This window comes from Mytilus edulis, chromosome 4 (genome assembly GCF_963676685.1).
Source record: "Mytilus edulis chromosome 4, xbMytEdul2.2, whole genome shotgun sequence".
NCBI lineage: Eukaryota > Metazoa > Mollusca > Bivalvia > Mytilida > Mytilidae > Mytilus > Mytilus edulis.
Window position 1 is genome coordinate 37,136,312 of NC_092347.1, and position 18,290 is coordinate 37,154,601.

Consider the following 18,290-nt stretch of genomic DNA (forward strand, 5'->3'; position numbering starts at 1 on the left):
TTGTAAACATGAAGCTCAAGATAAAGGAGATACGGGAATAAGTTAATTCGAAATCAACGCAATTCTAAAAGTAATGAATCATTTCCAATGATATCATTGCAATTGAGATATATCGGAGTGTACTTACTGGGTTTTGCTTAAGAAACAGTATTACTCCATAGCCTCGTGACAACCCATGCTAACGAAAATATATGTCATATAAATTTCTTGTTCAACTAGCATTTTTACACCACTGATAGGTGAATACTGTCCACTAGAAAAGTTGAAATAGGAATATTGTTTATTGGCATTGATTCTTTCTCCGTGTGGTTACATAAGTGATTAGGCGCATTTAAGTGCAGACATTGTTCAAATGATGGGCACTAAAGGTGGTATTGGAGTCTAAATTAAAAATTATAGAGTTTGTTTATACTTTGCCAAAACGTAGTATATATTGATATATGTTAAAAAATATAATAAAAATGATTATGTGATTAGAAGCTAAACTAAATGATAGAATTCTACAATAAAAAGAGAGCTTTTAGAAAATTTTGTTGAATATCTAAAGAAATGAAAGGATCACCGTGCATTTTCCAGCTAAATTACAAAATATCAAAATTCCATGTAGATTCCTTCAGGAAATGCACTTTTTCAGAGTCACATGCCCTTAAAATACCAATCTTAAAAATCAAGCAGAAATAATCAACACTTGTAAAAATATTAATATTTATAAGTTATAATCTTATAAAAATGTTCTTTTAAATGCAATTCACATAAGTTATCTGCATTCCTGCATCAAATTATGTTAACTTGATTGCAAATCTGGACCTTAGAGTCTCCGGATTTTTTTACAATCCAAGATGGCAAAAGACACCCATACCACCTGAAACGTTGTTCTTTACATCATCTAGTTAGTTTTAAGGGAGGTCTTTGTATAAAAATACTTCTGTTTTTTCTTGAGGTGAATACTGCAAACAAGTGTTATCAGATGAGGGAATTAGAAATCATAGATAATTCTTCAAGGTTAGTAAAATGGATTGTTTGCGTACAATGGCAGTGAAATTAATAAAACGAGGTAAAGCAGAACATATAGTGCAAACAGGTCTTGTTAAAAATTGTATTATCTTACCCTATATCTTAACTAAAATCAATAAGTATAAATATAAAAGTTTATATAGTCATAAGTAAAACACATTCGATAAATTATATGATAAAATACAGAAATCTTCCTTATAAAGGAAAATTCTTTTACACTTTATCTTGATAATGCACCAACATTCACATTTTAAACATTCATAAAATGTGAACAAATTAATAAATGAATAAAATTTTGTCTAGACTTTTAAACAAAAGACAAATAATTAAAACAGATGACTAGAAGTTTAGGCATGTTGATGATATTATGCAAGTTTTCTTTCATAATTCAAATGATATTAAAATGTATAAGCTGAGATCAATTTAACTATGCATCCATAATTTCAAATGAGACCTTTGTCTTATGTATGTACGTTATAATGGTGATGTCCTGATGAACTTTTTTCGTAATCACTTTAAAGTAATATCATTTGGCCTATTGCAAAAGTGTCTACGTTGAAATCCTTCCTCGTTTAAGTCAACACATGGCACACATCTTTCCCATACATACTTTCGGTGATCGAGCTTCAGATTTTCCACGCATTTGTTCTGAAAATAAATGTTAATAAATAATCAATTCAAACCCGTTTCTTCAAGGAAGAAAGAGAGTATAAAAGTATTATAGTCTAAAGAAATAGTGAAAATGTCTTTCTTAAATATCGCAAATCTAATAGTTGTATATAATTATATTTCAAAACATTATATCAGAAGTGTATCACAGAGTTCAATATTAAGATAAAGCAAGTATAAACTATTCCATATTTATATATGGACGCTAATAAACTTAAATCCACAGTTATCTACAAGCGAAAATTCAGGTTTAAATCATGAAAACTGGAAACTCGATGATCGGGGTATAAAATAAAATGAAATTTGTCAAGCATAAAGTTATTAAATAAAAACAAATGTGGTATGATTGCCAATGAGAAGACAACTCTCCACAAGAGACCAACATGACACAGAATGGTCACCGTACGGACTTCAACAATGAGCAAAGCACATACCGCATAGTCAGCTATAAATGCCCCGAAATGATAATGTAAAACAATTCAAACGAGAAAACTAACGGCCTTATTTATATTTAAAAAAAGGACGAAAACAAAAAGGTAGCACATAAACAGACGACAACCACTGAATTACAGGCTTCTGACTTGGGACAGGCACATACATACACAATGTGGCGGGGTTAAACATGTAAGCGGGATCCCAACCCTCTTCTAACCTGGGACAGTGGTATAACAGTACAACATAAGAACGAACTATAAAAATCAGTTGAAAAAGGCTTAACTCATCAGATGGAAAAAATTACAAGTGGCAATCAAGCTATTGCAGTAAGAAAAAATGCAGTATACTTCTCATGTGCCTCTAGAATTAAAAGTAAGTTTAATAGTTTTGAATATGAACCCCTGTAGAGTGATCAGAATTCAAATAAGTTTTGACATCTGCTACATATAGAAATTTTACCAAGATAATAACAAGATATATTTTTATACATGCTTTAAGGATACTATTCAAACACATTTCTTCCACATTATCATTAACGCATACAACTTCAAATGAATTTAATATATCAAAGGATATTTATATCCATTTTTTTGTTGTTTAAATATTATCATTCCTATAAATCACTGATCACTTTTTAGTGAAGATGAGAGCAGAATACAAGTGTTTCGACTTACCAGCTAAACCACGGCGATCTATGGCGACTAATGCTTCAAATAAAAGTTTTATTACGTTTTCATCTTTCCGCACTCCATGAAGCCAAATCATTAAAAGTCGAAAACCATGCTCTCTGTGACTATTTGTACCTACGAATGATAGATTAGATTTATAAGGAGAAAAAATCAATCGACAAAAGATATTTTTTATTGTATAACTTTTTTTACTAGTATAAAAATGGACTTTGGCGTAGAACCATGTCAGATCTGGATTAAATTCATATTAAAGAATAAATACACATTGTCCGTAAAGATAGATTAAAAAGTAAAATCACAAAAATACTGAACTCCGAGGAATATTCAATCGGAAAGTCCCTAATCACATGGCAATATCAAATGACAAAACACATCAAACGAATGGACAACTGTCATATTCTTGACTTGGTACAGGCATTTATAAATGTAGAAAATGGTGGATTGAACCTGATTTTATAGCGCTAAACCTCGCACTTGTCTGACAGTATTCATAAATCATTGAAAGTGAATATTTAAAAGTGACCAAACACAAAAAATGAATCAGTACCAGTGGGGAGTATTTATTTCCTTCTAGATATGTACAAGGCCTAAACGCCAGTTTTTTCTATAAACGTAGTAGGGTTGATATGTAAGGGAAACAATTGCAAAGTATTTATCAATTCAAGCAGCATATTCTGAACAAGTTTACGTACATTGTTTATTGTTTTATATTCAAATAAATGAATTGTATAGTTGGTTTTAATTCAACTGATTAGTGCTTTTATGGATTATATACTACTTATTGTTTAACTAATTTGATATCAAAAACCTGAACATCATAAAATGTTTTTTCATATTTTTTTGTCTTCTGTACATTTTCTTGATTTTTACAACAATTTTCATCAAAACTTGTGCACTTTTAAGGAAAATAACTAACAAGATATAAAATAAGGGGTCAACAATAAAAACAAACATGACCCTGACAAGATACATAACACCGTAGCATAAATAGAAATGGTTCAACATGATTTGAAATTATGCATACACTGATGAGACACAATGCGTTTATATTTTCATGTATGCATACACTTTAAAAATCATGAACCTAACTGTGTCATTTGCGATACCATTATTATTTAAAGACATACCAGTGTACTGGTGTTCAATACATCTTATATGATCTGAAGTGAACTTCCAGTGAACGGCCAATTTTTTCCAGTCGCCTGGTTTTAATTGTTTTGTAGCAAGTTTCCACAAAATGTCTTTCATTTGCGTTGATGATGGATGTTTTGGTGTCCTTAGGTACTGGTGTGGGTCAACATAGTCCAACTCCTGTTCCATGTATTCCTGTAAGAATATGATCTTAAAGTACTATGACTGTTATTTACTAGTTTACACAGCTCTTTAAATTTTAGTAATCTAAATTAAATGAACATAAAAATTAATTTTATATGTTTACTGAACAGGCACTTTACTATATGATCCTTATACAATTTATGCCTAGGTAGTTTGTTGTGTTTTGTTTTGTCCTTCAGGTATGGTTTAAAACAATAATTACAATTATGTGAAAACTTGGACAATTTACTCGCCCGCATGCCGATGAATATTTTAGACATGTTATTTTATATAATTTACTCATAACAGATCATTCGTTGTGTTCCTTTTAAGAATACGTGCAATGTCTTATAAATAGTTACTTAGTTTAAATAGAATTTAGGGAAATCGAAACTTGAAGTGTCAGATCTAATTAATGTTTAGAAACATTTTTTTGATAAAATGAAGAACAAAACCCACAAAAATCGGTAAAAGATGAATATTTTAAAATAAGGTAGAAGTACCATGCATGGTGATCATAGCAAATACATTTTTGATAGTAAACACAGTTTTAAATAAATACAAAGTTAGCCGACATTAGTTTACAAATGTTAAAAGCTCGTACATCGATGAAGAAAAGACAAATAAAAGTAACAAGTTACATTGGCTCCGAAAGGAACGAGATCATGTGCGTCAACATTGTTAATGTTATGCCATGCGTGCATCATCTGCCATACTCAACATTTCTTTAAAGAACACAAATCGTAATACAGAACAGACGACTCCACTTGTATCAAAAGATTTTAAAACCCGATATCGCTAATATGTTGTGAATAAATAAAGGCAACAGTAGTATACCGCTGTTCAAAACTCGTAAATCTATGGACAAAAAACAAAATCGGGGTAACAAACTAAAACTGAGGGAAACGCATTAAATATAAGAGGAGAACAACGACACAACATTAAAAACCCGATATCGCTAATATGTTGTGACACCGACACACGGTTTCAGACAACACTGAAGTATAAAATATTGGTAATAAAGAGTGTTTTGATTGCTTGCTTGCTTGATTGATTAGGTGTTTTTTTACGTTTTATGCGATTTTCAGTTCTATTTTCCGTGTTGGGACAGTCAGTTTATATTGGCAGAAGAAGCCGGGGTACTATGAGAGAACCACCGTCATTCGGGAGGGAAAAAAATGTTATCCTGGTCAACTCTGAAAAGAATTCAGCATGCCTAGTTCAAACAATAGCTTTCGTTCTGCTATACATGTAGCAACGAAAACATTCAAATTTGTAATATCTCTGAATTGACAGGGGAAAAAACCACAAAGGAAATATTAAGAGAAGAAAAAGCAGATACTAGTCTGGTATAAGGTTAAGTGTTGTTATATTCAAATGTTCTTACCAGAAAATCATTTTTTGAACTAGAGTTACCTACCGTTTATCATGTTCTCGAGAAATAAATATGTTTATGTAAAATATTTTTTAAGATCGATCATACTTAAAAAAAGAAATTAAAGCAAATATAGACAAAGGACCTAGTAAACAGAGTTAAATGCCCATTCTTGCCGTGAATGCAGATACTTCTTCTATAGATATTGGCCTTTTTTATAACTTAATAACTTAGCAAAAATATAGTTTGCATACAATCTTAAAAGAAGAAGTTCGTTCAATGATGAAATGATCTGAAATGTTGTGCAGTCAAATATTTTTAAAATGTACATTATGCATAGACTCGTCTCGTTTAAGATACCAAACTTAAGAACTGTATACGCCAGAAGCGCTTCTCGTCTAGTATTCAAATATTGTGACTATTTTTATTTATTATGTCTGTTTACTTTCACGCATCATAGTAAATATAACGGAATTTGATGAGACTGTCATCAAATTGAGAGGTTTAGCGCTATAAAACTAGGTTTAATCCACCATTTTCTACATTTGAAAATGCCTGTACCAAGTCAAGAATATGACAGTTCTTGTCCATTCGTTTTTGGTGTGTTTATGGACTTTCCGATTAGATTTTCCTCTGAGTTCAGTAGTTTTGTAATTTTACTTTTTTCTAGAATAGACTCATCAGTCAAATAAAGTACAAAGTTGAAGTGCATTGAGAACCCAAAATTCGAAGAGTTGTTGCAAAACAAAGGTAAGATTTACCTCGCAAATATCTTTAGTATTTCGAAAAAAACACAAAGTTTTGTAAACACTGATAATTCCTGTCAACATAGAATATAGCTTACAGCGGCTTGTGATACCTTCGGACATTATACTCTTTGAGGAAGAGAGAGAACGATGATACAATGAAACATAAAACTCGGGACTGATACCAAATATTGTCGAATTCTGGAATGGACCTTTTTGCAAAATTATCTGGAATCTCCCTCCAATTTATTTTTAAGTTTTTATCGCAGCATAGTGTTTAAAACAAACGGCCATATAATTATATGAAGTATGTAACGAACTAGGTAAACATAAAAAGTTTAACAAAATCAATTAAATTTCCATTTTGTTAAAAGTCATTTTGAAAATTTCTAATCACAACTTAAATTTTTTTCTTATTTAAGAAGTGTTAGAATATTAGCTATAACTGAAGACTCTATAAGAACACTATGCAAACAAAGAATGCTCACATTCAATTTTCAATAATTTCTTCAAATATTTAAAAATCAAAAGCTTACCCTTGTAACCGCATAGTATCTTTCAGCTTTGATTATCATATCTACAATCGCAACAAAACTTCCTCTAGATGCCAGTTGTAGCGGTGTTTTTCCGAGCTTTAAATTGAAGAAGAAATATTCAGTAAAAATTTATATATTTTAGTTTTTATTTCTTTCGTGTACTAATATTAAAATGATTGATTGTATGTTGCTCTTTTTTATGCATGTTGCGGAGGATGCTCATATGGGACTATATGTGATAGTAATTGAAGTTCTAAAAAGTCTGCCCTAGACTTGTCTTATACTTTAATCTATTAATACTAGATTACGTTTTTTCATTTCTTTTCTATTTGTTTGAAATTAGGAATTTTTTATCTGACACCAAACTATGAATTCGTTAAAAGCTGCTTTTTTATTGATGATTTTTTACAGTCATATCTAAATTCGTTTATAATTCGTTTTGAATAAGTAGTTTGTCCAATTGCTTTGACATACTACTTATCAATTGTATGTACATTCATCAGCATTATCGAGACAATATTTTAGATATAGTTGCTATTTGGTTGAATTCCTTTTTATTTTAAACGTGCTTATTCAACACCAATAACTTGTGGAAAAGGATTACCATTGTAATTGAGTCTTGCTTTTTCTCATCAATTGTTTTTATTTCAGACATTCCTTCATACGATTAAAATTACCTTTTCACGACGGGAAAGATTAGCACCACCAGCCAATAATACTTCAACAGATTCCTGAAACCCATTTTCTACAGCTACGTGTATTGCAGTTTGCTGTCGCTGTGAAGACAGAAAAAGAATCTATTACCTGATATTATGATACATAATTGATTCATAATATTGACCAGAAATCAATTTCTAAAAACAATGATACGAACTGAATATTCAACTACCAATGTAAAATACACAGCTGGGTTTATTAAATCATATCCATATGTGGTTAGATAGATTGTGGGAAACTGAGACTATTTCCTATTCATTTACTACTATGGTTTACCTAGCTGTAAATTAGCGTATTCATCCAATTATCTAATATGTAAGTCGAACTATTAGTGTGCGCATTCGGTCAGGAGTATTGCCATACAGTGTATTAATCTTTTTTTCTCCATTACTTTATGTATCGTTTTTGTTGTTATCGCGGTAAAGTTTAATATACTACTTAAAATCGCTAACAAGTAAAAACGGTATGTATACTAATAAAGTTACTATGTTGTGTCCTCTGTACTATTATTTGTCTGTTTGTCTTTTTATTTTTAGCCATGGCGTTGTCAGTTTGTTTTCAATCTATAAGTTTGACTGTCCCTCTTTTAAAAGTAACTGACACACATTAAGGTACTCTGTTAAATACGTTAAACAAAATTAGATAAATGTTAACTTTCTTTTTGTGCAGGCGCCATTTAGCATGCAGACTCATTTCTTTAGGTCAACGTTTTTTAATGTCATAACTTATGTGTTCGTGTTGTTCATTCTTTAGTTTTCTATGTTGTGTCGTGTGTGCTGTTGTTTGTTTGTCTTTTTCATTTTTAGCCATGGCGTTGTCAGTTTGTTTTAGATTTATGAGTTTGACTGTCCCTTTGGTATCTTTCGTCCCTCTTTTATGGTTCAAAGTATGTAAGTTATTTGCATCAAAAAAGATTTCGGTGATATTGCTGTGTCTTTTATTTTATCAATTCAATAAGTCAAGTAAGTGATACCCAAGGCATTACTTTATATTTCTAATAAATCATGCCATGTTAGTCTCATTTAAGAACGTCTGTATATATCTAAACTTGTAACGTTGTAAATGTCATATCAGTGACGTTGATCTGATTTCCGTCGTAAATTTGACTCCCGTTCTCTATAATGTATACTATAATTAAATTATGTACGAACAATTAACTATTTTCTCTTGTCAGAGGCATAGTTTCAGATGCGTCCATTTTGTCCTTGACATACTTACATTGTTAGCTATGTTGATGTCACAGTTAGCTTGGATCAATATTTCTATAATGTGGCGGAAATTTCCTAAAGTTGTCAAATGAAATGGAGTGTTTCCTTGCTAATGAAATAAATTACATACAAATTTAAGCAAAAATTTTGAAAAAACACTTTAAACGTACAGTGTTACTCTGAAATGTTAGAAATTGCAATACTATAAGTTTTAATTTTTAAATTGAATATATTTGAAAAAAAAATTCCGAACACGAATACCAACAGTATGTATACGATTTAGAAAAAAATATTTTGATAAATACAAAGTTTGAACCAATTAAGGAAATGTGCTGTATTTAAGAATGTGAAAAGAAGATATATCATTAATGAAAAGGTAATTGGTCTTCATACAAAACTTTACCACAGAGAACAATTATCATTGATATCGATCTATCAATATGTTTGCTAGAAATTATGAAGATAGACAATAACAAACGACGGAAACAAGGAGTTGCTTTACTTTTGTTTTATATTTATGGATTTATTTTATATTTTACACATCACGTACACTTTAAAGTACAAGTGAAGGTGATTTTATTTTCTTAAAATCGAATTATAAAATAATTTGTATCGTTTTAAAATACCTTTTACGAAACTTTGTTATATGATTCATATACAAACCATAAAGAAGATGAAGAAACGTAAAACAACTACGATTTCTTTTGAGTGTAAATTTATGTGTCAAACTGTTCTATTCAACGACGTACTTGGCCTTTTTAACTCTTTGATTCTAGCGTCACTGTTGGATTTTATGGACGGAACGTATGTCTGGCGTACACAATTTCAATCCTGGTATCTATGATAAGTTGAGTTATACTAACAAAATTCTGAGCGTCAATATAAGCACCATTTTTTTATTATGGTCATAACTACTTCGTCATGGCCATTTGTTGCTGCAAAATGTAATGGGGTCATTCCTTTCTGAAAAATCACAAATTTCGTGTTAAAATATATGTATTAAGGTATCACATGTAAGGGACTGAGAGAACATTATATTTATGTAAAATATGAAAACTGTTCTTTATTATCGATTGCATACATGTCTGCAATTACAAAATAGGCGGACGATTCCAAAAGGAAGAACAAAAACACATAAATTACATATATAAAATTGAGAAAGGAAATGGTGAATATGTCAAAGCGACAACCACCTGGCCATAGAGCAAACAACAGCCGAAGGCAACCAATGGGTCTTCAATGTAGCGAGAATTCCCGCACCCGTAGGTGTCCTTCAGCTGGCCCCTAAAATATGCATAATAGTACAGTGATAATGGACGTCATACTAAACTCCGAATTATACACAAGAAACTAAAATTTAAAATCATACAAGACTAACAAAGGCCAGAGGCTCCTGACTTGGGACAGGCGCAAAATTGCGGCGGGGTTAAACATGTTTATGAGATCTCAACCCTCCCCCTATACCTCTAGCCAATGTAGAAAAGTAAAAGAATAACAATACGCACATTAAAATTCAGTTCAAGAGAAGTCCGAGTCTGATGTCAAAAGATGTAATATATGTCGTTGTCAGTTTGTGTATGACTTTTAAGTTTGAATGTCTCTTCGGTATCTTTCAATGTTTTTTAAAAATATTTAGAAATTAAAAATAAAAACAAGCACTCTGGATGGGCATACTATTCAAATCTACTCAACTGTTGCCTTATCTATATAGATGCATTGTTTGTTGTGTAAGAATTGTTGGTTTTTTCTATATTGTTATCGTTAATTTCTAGAAGAATCAAATTATTCACTTTAAATATAACTTCATTATCTATACATACTATTGTTTCTGTGTCAGCACCAGCATTAAATTCCAATAATACATCAACAACGTCTGTATAACCATTATCTGCTGCTACATGTAAGGCGGTTTTTGTGCACAAAGATTACCTACACAGAGTCGATCATTTATAGCCTAAACCCACATATAAGTTTTAAGTAGAATCATTACAGCGTCTTTTCATCTCTGGGCAGTTACATAAAATAAATATAGCATACTTATATCTTCATTTAAGTAAAGGCCTTATATGGGTTGTCGCTAATGATTTTCCATTAAAGCTCATCAACAATACAAGGTTTCTAATTTGTTAAGCAAGACGAACTTTCGTCTACGTGAACTAAGTAGATACTAGCATTAAAAATATTTTCACTAGACGCACATATCGTGTTCAAAAGACTCATCACTGAACCTCGAATCAGAAGAATTACAAAGCCAAATAAATATGAAGATCAATACCCCTGGAAATAGAAAATTACAAAAGGTTGAACCAAATGTGCAGAGACTTTATTTGCCTCTTGTACGATAGTTAAATGACCATGTGTTTAAACAAGAATGATATGTTTCATAATATTGTTCTGAAGTGAAATGAAAAAAGCCGAAAAATAAAGGACCACCAAAAGCACATACTTTATCTATACCTTCAAAGTGAAAGGAAAGATTAGTTTAACAGAAACCAAGTTAAACGATATATGGTTGTCTAAACATAATTCAACATGAAAATCTCCGAAAGGTGATTTCTCATGGTCCTAAGTTTAGAGAACCTCAACACATCAATTGGAACCATAACTTCAAAATAATTATGGATTCCATTGAGGACTACGCCAGAGCATGGGCTTAGCGAGAAAAAGTTGAACTGGACACTTTGTCAGAATGGGTTAAAACTATCAGGTCTCTGATAAAACGTCGCATTCACAAGTTGAAAAACTGTGTAAACGATCGACCAAAGTCTGTTTTCAGAGACAAAGAGGCCATGAAATGTCTATCATCTCTTCATGATAAGTATGTTGTTGTTCCTGCGGACAAAGCTTCAAATAATATTGTCTTTGTATGTAAATCGTATTACTACGAATGTCTTGTAAAAGAATTGGGTATAAAGGAGAAATCAGGTAATCCCACATACAAAGACGTATCATTTGACAAGGATGAGATTTTAGCAAATCATAAGTCCTTCATGGCTTCAATAAACATTACATTGAACACCAAATCGGAGGACTTACCTTGTTTGTATTGGATACCAAAGCTTCATAAAATTCCGTACAAACAACGGTATACTGCTGGCTCATCTTCATGTTCCACTAAAGAATTGTCCATTAGATTGACTAAAATTCTGTCCGCAGTGAAAGAGTGTCTTCAGAAATACTGTGAAACTGTTTACTCGCGTAAAGGTATTAACCATATGTGGATTCTTAAAAATTCTAAAGAACTTTTAGACAATTTTAAATCTCAGTCTTTTTCTGAAATTAGTTCGATCAAATCTTTTGATTTTTCAACCCTGTATACCACCATTCCCCATGTTAAATTGAAAAATAGCCTTAAATAAATAATCCACAATGCCTTTCAACATAAAAATGGTAGCATACGCTATAAATTTATTACTTTGGGATTTCATAAGGCATATTTCGTTAATAGTGACAAACAAAAAGGTAAAACATGCTACACAGAAGAACAAGTGGTCAGTATGCTGAAGTTTCTTATCGACAACATATTTGTTGAGTTTGGAGGTAGACTTTTCCAACAAATTGTCGGCATTCCTATGGAAACAAACTGTGCGCCTCTTCTTGCCGACCTCTTCTTGTTTTTTTATGAATCGAAGTTCCTCCAGACACTTGTCAAAAACAAGAGTATCAAAGAAGCCATATTATTTAATTTCACTTTCAGATATATTGATGATGTTCTTTCCATAAACAATCCGAACTTTTCTGATTGGGTTCCATTGATATATCCCCCAGATCTAGAGATTAAAGAAACAACAGACACGGCTTCCTCCGCCTCATTTTTAGACCTATATCTCGAATTTGACTTACACAGTCATCTCAGTACCAGAATCTATGACAAACGAGACGATTTTAATTTTGAAATTATAAATTTCCCCCACCTTAGTAGCAATATACCAACTTCACCTGCATATGGGATATATATTTCCAAACTTATTCGATATTCAAGAGCTTGCAGCTCCAACTCAGACTTTGTAAAACGTCATCAGTGTCTGAGTAGAAAGTTGATGAACCAGGGGTATGTCAAAGAACGTCTCGTGCTTTTTCTAAAAAAAGTTCATCGGAAGGTACCAAGACCTTGTTGATAAATATTCCGTATCAACTTCACAAATAATACACGATGGTCTTGATGTATAAATTCTTCGTACTGATGTTGTTTATCATCTTAACAACGTGTTTTATAGTTCTTTCATTTGTCTTTGTTCTATTATTAATATTACTTTTACTGTCGAATGGTTTTATGTGATATCCGTTTGACGTGGCTCGGTACTTATACATCGCGTCAATGTGTTCGTATTGTCTTTCATATTTTGGTGGCGTGTTTTGTATATGCGACTTTTTGTGTTTCTTTGGTTCTTATAACGTGACTCTGTACTTTAAAAGATCCCGTCAGTATGATATTGTTCTATTTTATGTCATTATGATATATTTCTATTATGAATTACAAAATACGTTGAACAATAAACGTTAAAATCATTCAATCCAGTAGTGGAATTAACTATTTGTGGATTCTTATAAATTCTATATATAATTTTGGACTATTTTCAATCTCGGTCTATTTCTGAAATTCATTCTTACATACTTTTGATTTTTTAACCCTATATGCTAAAATTGCCTATGTAAATTTTAAAATTGTGTGTATGCACATTGAACGACAAATCTATGTGACATATAAAATTTTCTGACGTCAGGCACACAAATCAATGAATGTGTCTGTAGATAGATGTTTTTGTGTTCTGTTAAATTGTTCCTTTTAAAATTGTTATACGATGATGACTGATGTACCCATATTTTGACTGTTTTATTTATTGTGTCTGTTTAGTTAACGCATCAATGTAAATATAACGGAATTTGATGAGACTGTCATCAAAGTGAGAGGGTTAGCGCTATAAAACCAGGTTTAATCCACGATTTTCTACATTTGAAAATGCCTGTACCAAGTCAGGAATATGACAGTTCTTGTCCATTCGTTTTTTATGCGTTTTGTTATTTGATTTTGCCATGTGATTATGAACTTTCCGAATTGATTTTCCTCTAAGTTCAGTATTTTTGTGATTTTACTTTTTATAGTTTAGAGTACCAAACATTAAAGGGAACTTCTGATGTTCAGAGGAGCTCTTATTCTTTGATTTGGTATTATTATGATTGTAAACTATATACATATTTCTCTCTGTGTAGCGCACGGCCTTGTGTAGTTAATCCATTAATTCTCATGTTTTTGTATTGGTCATAACCCATAGCGCATTGAGAGGATTTCACGTTCCATTCGAATTCTAACAATGGATGTATTTATCACCCATTTATCATTTTTTAATCATTTCCTTATATTTTTAACATTGTCTTTTAAATCTTTTAAACTGAGATATATGGAATGTAAGAACTTGTTGACATTTGAGTGATTGCATGAAAGAACATCATCAATATATTTGAAAGTGGTCTATGAAAACTCTGTTTAAATTAGGTTTATTTCATTTGTGTGTGAGAAGCATATAATAAGGGACCGTTAAATATTTATCAGGAGGAACGACAAACACATTTTTATTCTTCAAAATATTAAAACTTGAAAAAAATTTCTGATTTGGAGTCTTTTATTTTGTTTCTCGTAGCAGTAATACATGTACAAAGCACATGTTTTCCTAATTATGCGTGTCATCAGTGGAGAAAATAAGTTAGATTGTGATAGCTTTTGTGCTGCACTTTTTAATAAAACTCTTTGACGGTATATAAAACGATTAATATAACATGCTGTGTTGAACAAAAGCTTTAATAAACTGTTTTCTGGTTGTTGTTTTTTAGGCTTTCATAAACGTTTTTCTCTTCTGATGACAACGCATGATTAGCATTGAGTAATCATTTATTGATCAAAAAGAGTAAGTGAGTGATTAAATTGACATTTCAACAATAATATCATGATGCAATTACAATCGATTATCACAAAGTCATTTAAAAGGCTGAGTAAAGTTCTCAAATTGAACCCGAATCAATAAATACGATACTTTTGGCATAACTGTGTTGGAACAAAATGCAATGTACGAAACTAAAAAACATGGCACAACATAAACGATTTTAGTAACATCTTTAATGTTACTAGCTTTTCTTTAACATTGTTTCACGAATGAGGTGTCCTAGCTTTTGCACATATCGCATGAACATTGCACTAACTGAAAGTTTTTTTCTTTCTGTTTACACATTGGTTCTTTTTGAATATTATTGGACCATATTTGACATAACATCTTCAACTTAAATTTCGTTAACAGATCCAAAATATTGGAAATGGAAGATTTGAACTCGAAATAATTTTACTCTGTAAAATCTTGTTTTGTGTTTGTACCTCGTACTGATCTTTTTAGATAAGCCAATTGCTAATGATTATTTTTTATTTTGTACTTATATTGTGCTGTTACACCACTGTCCTTAGGGGTTGTTGGGCACTCAACTCAACAGTATGCTTAACATGAGTTTTATATTATTGAGGCAAAAGTTTCCAGTTTGAAATTTTTTCACATTTTCATTTCGAGGCTTTTTGATATAGCCTACTATACGGTAATGGGTTTTCTCATTTGTGAAGGACGAATGGTGGTCTATCATTTCTTCAGTCCACTTTTGTTTAACTTTGGTGGATAGTTTTCTCGTTTTCAATCAAACTGTATCTCCTTTATATCTATTATCTTTTTTTTTTTTAATTGAAACATATTCTCCTAGGTTATTAGGTATTAGTTCAAGTATGGATTGCGAGAAAGACTATTAAGACTTTACCTATATTTTTCCCACCGTCATAGGTGATGTTTCGGAAAACATTTACCACAGGACTACAAGCAATGAACCAATCGTGTTTGATGGTATAAAGGGAAAACAAATTTTCGACAGACGGAGCTTTCAATCACAATTTGGCTAAGAGAAACGTACAAAGATAAAATTCATACACCTAGACAAAGATAGATAGCCACACACAAATTTGAGAGAAAACATACTTGTGTTTACGAATCCTTAACAAATTTTCAGTGAAAAATGATATAAAGATCATATTTTTTGTATCATACTTTATTCAAGTTTCTTGCCATGCTTATTTTGACCAAATATGCTGCTCTTAATAAAAAGCAATAAGAAAACTAAATAGATGTTACAAACTTTTATTTGGCGCATTTTACTTATATTAAATGACCAGAAAACATCGAATAATTTTCACCTAGAACATGTCCTGAAGGACGAGGTTGGATGATAGAGATGCGATCCCCTTTCTCCAATGCGAGTGTGGCTTGTAGAGATCCTGATGCAAATGGGTCTAATGCAGCATGGCCCCGTACAAGTCGATTGTTATTTTTTGCCAGGGTCAGTTCGAGCCATTCGTTGTTTCTATGACCAGAAACAAAACTCACTGCGAATTGGTACGTCCCTTTACGTGGAGCCGTAAACACTCCGGAATTTGCGTTGTATCCATTCCCGATGTTTGTTAAAATAGAATCAAATTTAACTACGCTGCCTGATTTTAATGCCACTTCTCTTGGAGTTAAGGTTGCAAGGAACGCCGGTTTTTCGGAGATTCCTCCTATAAAAGAATCATTCTATAATAATTTTAAGTATTTAAGTTTTAACTTATCTTATTAGATAATAGTGTTAAATTTGGGATGTTACCACTAATAATTTTACTAAAATAAGTGTATGGTTTACACAGTTACATCAAATTTTAGGCACTGCTGGAAATGTTATGGTGCACACATTGAAATAATAATTGATTCTTATTAAGTGGTACCATTGTATGCATGGAGATACACTTATCCATAGTTAAAGACTTATAAATTTTGATATGAATTCTAAACACATAATCAATTCAAAGATAATTTATGATTCACTCAACATATTTCTTTAACTTGGTTGTCTTTTCATTTTTTTAGATGAAATAGTGAAGTAAATTCTTTTTTACAAAAACAATGTTATTATGAAACTTAAAATAATGTTTGGTTACCTGTTTTTCCTCTTATTTATAAAATTAATAAATAAATCTTAGAAGATATACATTTGAAGTATAATTATTACACCAAGGGCGGAACAAATATTGGTTTAAGTATAACCTTCGATTTAGTGTATATATGTTAAATGAATATGTTTTCCATCTACGAAATTGACATTGGAAAGAGTTGTGGAATATATACCTGATTGACACGTTACTAGTATCTTCCTCATTAGATTCGTCAAATCTTCGAATTCGCCATTGTCTGAAATATATGACTTTATGAGTACGACATTGTTAGATAAAACTTCATGCACTTAGTATACTCAAGAGTTTAACATTGTATTTGCAAAATATATAAATTTTCTTTTAGGTCATACACATTTTTTTTTTTAATTTAAAGAAATTATTTACATTGCATTAGTTAAAATGTGAGTTTTGACCAGTTTAATTTTTGTGATATTATTGAAATCAAAGAGTAAAATAATTCCTTTTAGAACATGACAAAATTATTAATAAGCGATAAATAATGATATTAACTGAAAATAGTGTTATCGATTTTGAACTATTTTAACGTTCAGTTACAGGCCCATTGGGGACCAGAAATTTATTTTGCAGCAGATATTGAATTAGCCGTGACAATACATTTTTTCAATCAACAAATAGTGATTGCTAAATATGACAGCATATTTATTTCGATCGACTATATGTACTTTGTACTTTGCAGTGAGTACATCATGTGTTTACGCTTTTTATTCACACTGATAAAACAATAATTCGTGTCCACAAATAAATCATAAAAACGACAATTATTACATTACATGAAATGTTTTTGTAATAATAACAATAAAAATCGTTACATTTGCAATAAATTTAGGCAAACACTTACTTATTCCTGGGCAAGAGCTGTCAGCAGATAATGCATGCAATACAACCAACATAAGTAAGCTTAACTGTATACTCATTTTCTTTGGCTGGTCTGAAACTAAAGGATGCTTATTCGTAAGAGGTGACAACACTAAATTGAAAGAACATGTTCAAATGCAAGGCTACATATCCATTATTGGTTGCGTGATAAGATCATTTGATACGAGTAAATTATGTAACATGTGTAGCTCTGTTGCAATTTAAAGAATTCAGTTACAGGAAATGGTAAAAGTAATACTACACATATCCTTGTTGTAAGAAACATGAGTTGTTCTCGGTCAATTTTAAGAATTAAAATCAATGAACAAAAAATAAAACTACACACACACACACCAACAAGTTGTTTACCTGTATTAAAAATTCACGAATTTATTAAGAAGGTGCGTATGAATCATTGTGATTATAAAAAGAAGCAAGAAATGAGGGAATTGCATCAACTCTTTCAGGATCGGGATAGGGTACGTCAACAAGGAAAACGTTTCTGTTTACAAATTTTTGAATTTTTTGAAATACTAAGGCTTTTTTACCTCAGGCATAGATTACCTTAGCTGTATTTGGCAAAACTTTTAGGAATTTTGGTCCCCAATGCTCTTCAACTTCGTGCTTAATTTGGCCTTTTTAACTTTTTTGGATTCGAGCGTCACTGATGAGTCTTTTGTAGACGAAACGCGCGTCTTGC

At 31.4% G+C, this 18,290-nt stretch overlaps 2 protein-coding genes across 2 annotated transcripts; both read right to left on the reverse strand.

Annotated features, from left to right (window-relative positions):
* Positions 1 to 1,451: 1,451 nt before the first annotated feature.
* On the reverse strand, positions 1,452 to 9,125 carry LOC139521362 (ankyrin repeat and death domain-containing protein 1A-like). The gene is made up of 7 exons (XM_071314841.1): positions 9,102 to 9,125; positions 8,714 to 8,812; positions 7,456 to 7,554; positions 6,779 to 6,874; positions 3,935 to 4,133; positions 2,793 to 2,921; positions 1,452 to 1,662 (listed from the first exon to the last, which is right to left on the reverse strand). Exons 1-7 carry the CDS (start codon positions 9,123 to 9,125, stop codon positions 1,592 to 1,594), a joined length of 717 nt encoding a protein of 238 aa, XP_071170942.1. The 3' UTR covers positions 1,452 to 1,591.
* A 6,725-nt stretch (positions 9,126 to 15,850) lies between these two features.
* LOC139519603 (cerebellin-2-like) lies at positions 15,851 to 17,769 on the reverse strand. Its single transcript, XM_071311783.1, has 3 exons — positions 17,574 to 17,769; positions 16,887 to 16,949; positions 15,851 to 16,282 (listed from the first exon to the last, which is right to left on the reverse strand). The coding sequence occupies exons 1-3, from the start codon at positions 17,647 to 17,649 to the stop codon at positions 15,885 to 15,887; spliced, it is 537 nt and encodes a 178-aa protein (XP_071167884.1). The 5' UTR covers positions 17,650 to 17,769; the 3' UTR covers positions 15,851 to 15,884.
* Between the last annotated feature and the right edge of the window lie 521 nt (positions 17,770 to 18,290).

What these genes read in the sequence shown, in the direction of transcription:
- LOC139521362 (XM_071314841.1), bottom strand. Translation starts at nt 9,125, where the DNA reads ATGATAATTGTTCTCTGTGGTAAA. An exon ending in GATACTATGCGGTTACAAGG is followed by an intron (nt 4,134 to 6,778) that starts GTAAGCTTTTGA and finishes ATATTCTTACAG; the next exon opens with GAATACATGGAACAGGAGTT. An exon ending in AGATCGCCGTGGTTTAGCTG is followed by an intron (nt 1,663 to 2,792) that starts GTAAGTCGAAAC and finishes ATTTATTTTCAG; the next exon opens with AACAAATGCGTGGAAAATCT.
- LOC139519603 (XM_071311783.1), bottom strand. Translation starts at nt 17,649, where the DNA reads ATGAGTATACAGTTAAGCTTACTTATGTTGGTTGTATTGCATGCATTA. An exon ending in CAGCTCTTGCCCAGGAATAA is followed by an intron (nt 16,950 to 17,573) that starts GTAAGTGTTTGC and finishes CATATATTTCAG; the next exon opens with ACAATGGCGAATTCGAAGAT. An exon ending in ACTAGTAACGTGTCAATCAG is followed by an intron (nt 16,283 to 16,886) that starts GTATATATTCCA and finishes ATTCTTTTATAG; the next exon opens with GAGGAATCTCCGAAAAACCG.